Source organism: Mandrillus leucophaeus, unplaced genomic scaffold, assembly GCF_000951045.1.
Source record: "Mandrillus leucophaeus isolate KB7577 unplaced genomic scaffold, Mleu.le_1.0 Scaffold186, whole genome shotgun sequence".
NCBI classification, from domain to species: Eukaryota; Metazoa; Chordata; class Mammalia; order Primates; family Cercopithecidae; genus Mandrillus; species Mandrillus leucophaeus.
Window position 1 is genome coordinate 6537221 of NW_012101876.1, and position 3351 is coordinate 6540571.

At 38.1% G+C, this 3351-nt stretch overlaps 1 protein-coding gene across 1 annotated transcript in view; it reads left to right on the top strand.

Annotated features, from left to right (window-relative positions):
• DNAJC13 (DnaJ (Hsp40) homolog, subfamily C, member 13) overlaps positions 1 to 2634 on the top strand; it is a 120673-nt gene extending 118039 nt beyond the window's left edge. Inside the window, exon 56 of the mRNA XM_011977983.1 lies at positions 1782 to 2634. Within this exon, the coding sequence (XP_011833373.1) occupies positions 1782 to 1888 (107 nt within the window). The 3' untranslated portion in view covers positions 1889 to 2634. The remainder of the gene's footprint in view (positions 1 to 1781) is intronic.
• Positions 2635 to 3351: the final 717 nt, after the last annotated feature.

Here is a 3351-nt window from a genome sequence, read left to right on the forward strand (position 1 = left end):
ACACACACACACGGGTGAAGGGAATAAATAAATATCCAGCAATGCCCCAGGGTGCCTCAGCACACAGTTTGAGAACTGCATCATTAATCCACTTTCTAGATGTAGCATTCGTGGTTTGGTCTCGTAACCTACTATTTTGATGGGAACCAAGTTGAGCCCACAATCAGAATTGCTCAGAAAGCACACAGTCTGGAGTGTTTGAGGTCTTACTGTTAAGGGTTACATCTTTGATGAGACCTACTGGATGGTTTTGCAGTAATGGTGCTGCAGCCTAAAGTTCAGAGAGTGACAGGTGGTGGGAAATGATCACAGGGTGCTGCTGCAGCTCTGAACTGTGTTGTTAGAGGGTCTTTGTTGACCTGCTGGCCTTTTTCCTGAGCAGACGGTGAAAGGCCTGGCATCCTGATTGGCTCAAGGCAGAAGTTGATAGATGCAGGCTCCCACAGTACCTTAAAAAGGGGAAATATTTTTTGTAAGCTCTACAAGTACAAGGTTTTTATAAGTACAGCATTCCAAGTACGTGGGCACTCTGGTTGGCTTCAGTTACAGCTCACACAGGCTGAGTCATCTCTGCCCGTGTATCTGTGCAAGCCATTTCACATTCCATAGTACCAATACTTTTAAGGTCAAAAACAAGATGAATCTGAATGGTGGCCTTTTGTCCTCCACCAATCCCTGTTTCTACCTTCATCAAACTACTCTGCTGTTTGCGCTTCCTCACAACTTCCCTTGCTGCTTATATTTCTTTTTTCCCCTCAGGTGTCTCTCCTTCCCTTCTAACTGGCAGCAGCCCCCTTCACCTCAGGAGCGGGCTTTAGATCCGCTCTGCCAGGCAGCTTGCTAACTTCTGTGTAGCTCTCTGAAGCAGGTAGAGAAACGTTTTGCTAAATGCATGCCACTCCCACTGCCTTTCTAGTCCTAACCCTTCAATGTTCCTTAGTTGTTTGCCTTGTTTCCTACAATTTCAGCTAAAACTATTGCTCAGTATGCAGTATTACGCTACAGTGTCCCTTCCAAGTACTTGTTAGTTTGTACAGTGCTTCTGAGATGTAATTAAATGTTTATGCAATGTTTAAAATAAACTCTAGAGGGCTAAAGCCATTAATATGCCCATAGGACATATGGTAAATGCTGGCATATATAGCATTTTCGTGTAATAGAAACAGAATCAAGGGAGAAATATATGACTAAAATATCAATACCCTTTCACGTAGCATTCTTGTTTTAACCTATGATAGATGGATGTCCAGAGCCTTCCTTTTCTTTCTCAGAGTCCTTGGTGTAGCAACCCTTGTTCATTTGGTGTTACTTGTTATAATAGCATTTCTTTGCACCAAATGAAAATAGGTTAGTTTGAGTGTTGACGGAAGTGTTTATGTTGAATTTTGTCACATATGACTTTTGGATGGGCTGAGTGTAGTTTCTTTTGTCTGTTTCCATTTTTGTCCATTCAACATAGTTCTTTTCAGTGCTCGGAATTTTTTGAAAGATTGAAAATGAAAGATTCCCAAATGTAAAAAGGAAAAATTTTTCCATATTTCCACACCAGTGTTACTGTCCAGCATACATTTTGAAATGATTTCTAGTCTATAGTATAGGCAAACATGAAAAGGGTACTATGTAGCTGTTGATTAAGGTATGGATACACATTTAGGTAACTGAAATAGGTGATGAGTTTTGTGTGATGCAGAGCCTGAACAGGCTCTGACATTTTTATAAAGGTCAGTGTTTTCACTTGACTCTGCTCTCTAGAGGTGTGTGTTTTCCTTTCTCTCTTGCAGGACCTGGAGTTGCTGGCTACCTTACTGCAGGTACATCCACGTCGGTCATGTCTAACCTGCCACCTCCCGTAGACCATGAGGCAGGCGACCTTGGCTATCAGACTTGAAATATTCACGACAGACAATAAATGCTGAAAGGCCAGTGCCGAGTCCACATTCCTCCAGCTGATACGTTGAAGCAAACTCTTACTGCCTTTCTCCTGGTTTCATGACAGTGTTACTCCTTTTTCTATAAATATATTTTTAGGAAAAAAGTCAGTGATTCTAATTGTATCACATTATAAGAAAGCACTCTGTGGATCAACCTAAGTGGGTACACAAGAATTTTTTTTTCTTGGTGTATGTAAGCACATTTGTTCCTTTATATCTGTTTACAAAACTGTGAATCAAAAAGACAAAACTTTCTTCCTAGTTTTTGTAATTTTTTTTTGAATTAGCATGACTGTAGGGTTGAGCTACAGTCAACGAAAATTGGGCTAAGTCACTTTTCCCCAGGAAAGAATATTTCCCTCTCCTGCATCAAGTCTGCGTGGCCATCTCCCCCCCACCATCCAAGACTATTAGGTTTTGTCCCAGCACTCCTCACTGGCATCCTCAATCATTAACTTCTGAAAGCTCACAGTACACCTTAGTATGTATAACTGGCTTTACCAAATTGAATGAAGAGGAGCTTGTGCAAAAAAATTTAAAAATGGATGTCAAGATGTTATGTAAGAGATTAGTGTAATTGTGAAATGTTCTATACACTATCAAATATATAAAGCTTTCTATATTGAATGTACATTATACAGATCATTCATATGTGTACATAAAATTTTAAAAATAAAGGGAATTGACTGCTTTGTTAATGAGATATATTTGTTCTAGTTTAATCTTTCCCTTTGAAGACCTCATATATCTTTATTTCTAAGACAGATGAAGTATTAAACAGACTTACCTTACATTCGTAACCATTCCTAACTTTAATATTGCAGCCACATCTAAGTCTCCAGACACAGCATCTCATTTATTTTTCATACAACACTCAGGAATGTGTCAGGCTGTTAATAATGTGTGATACTAATTCTGTTTTTAAGAAGAGAAAATTAAATAGCCAGAAGATTTTTCAAATAGCAAGTCTCAGCACATAGATTTTCTAGTGTGACCACAAATTACAAGAAAATATAAACATGGAGAATATAAACAAACAATTCTTAAAGAATGGGGAAATACCCACACCTCCAAGTTTCCTTTCAAAGCAAGAACCGAGTTTATTCCACAGTTGATGTGTAAGAACAGCCAAAATGGAAACTCACTCCTATTCCAAATCACTAATTCAAACTTTTGCATGAAGTTTATCATCTCTCACAGATTATGGAATAATATGTTAATGGAAGTATTTTAATATGTAACTAGGGTTTTAGTTTCTAGACAATAGATGGCCATAAAAATGTTCACTGAAGGAAATTATAACAGCTAAATTGTGATTAGGTATTTAGGAGAGCATAAATCAACATAGCAATTTTTTCTTTTAAATACTAAGAATATAAGTATTGTGAATACAATAAAGACCCATTAAAGTAGTCTGCAA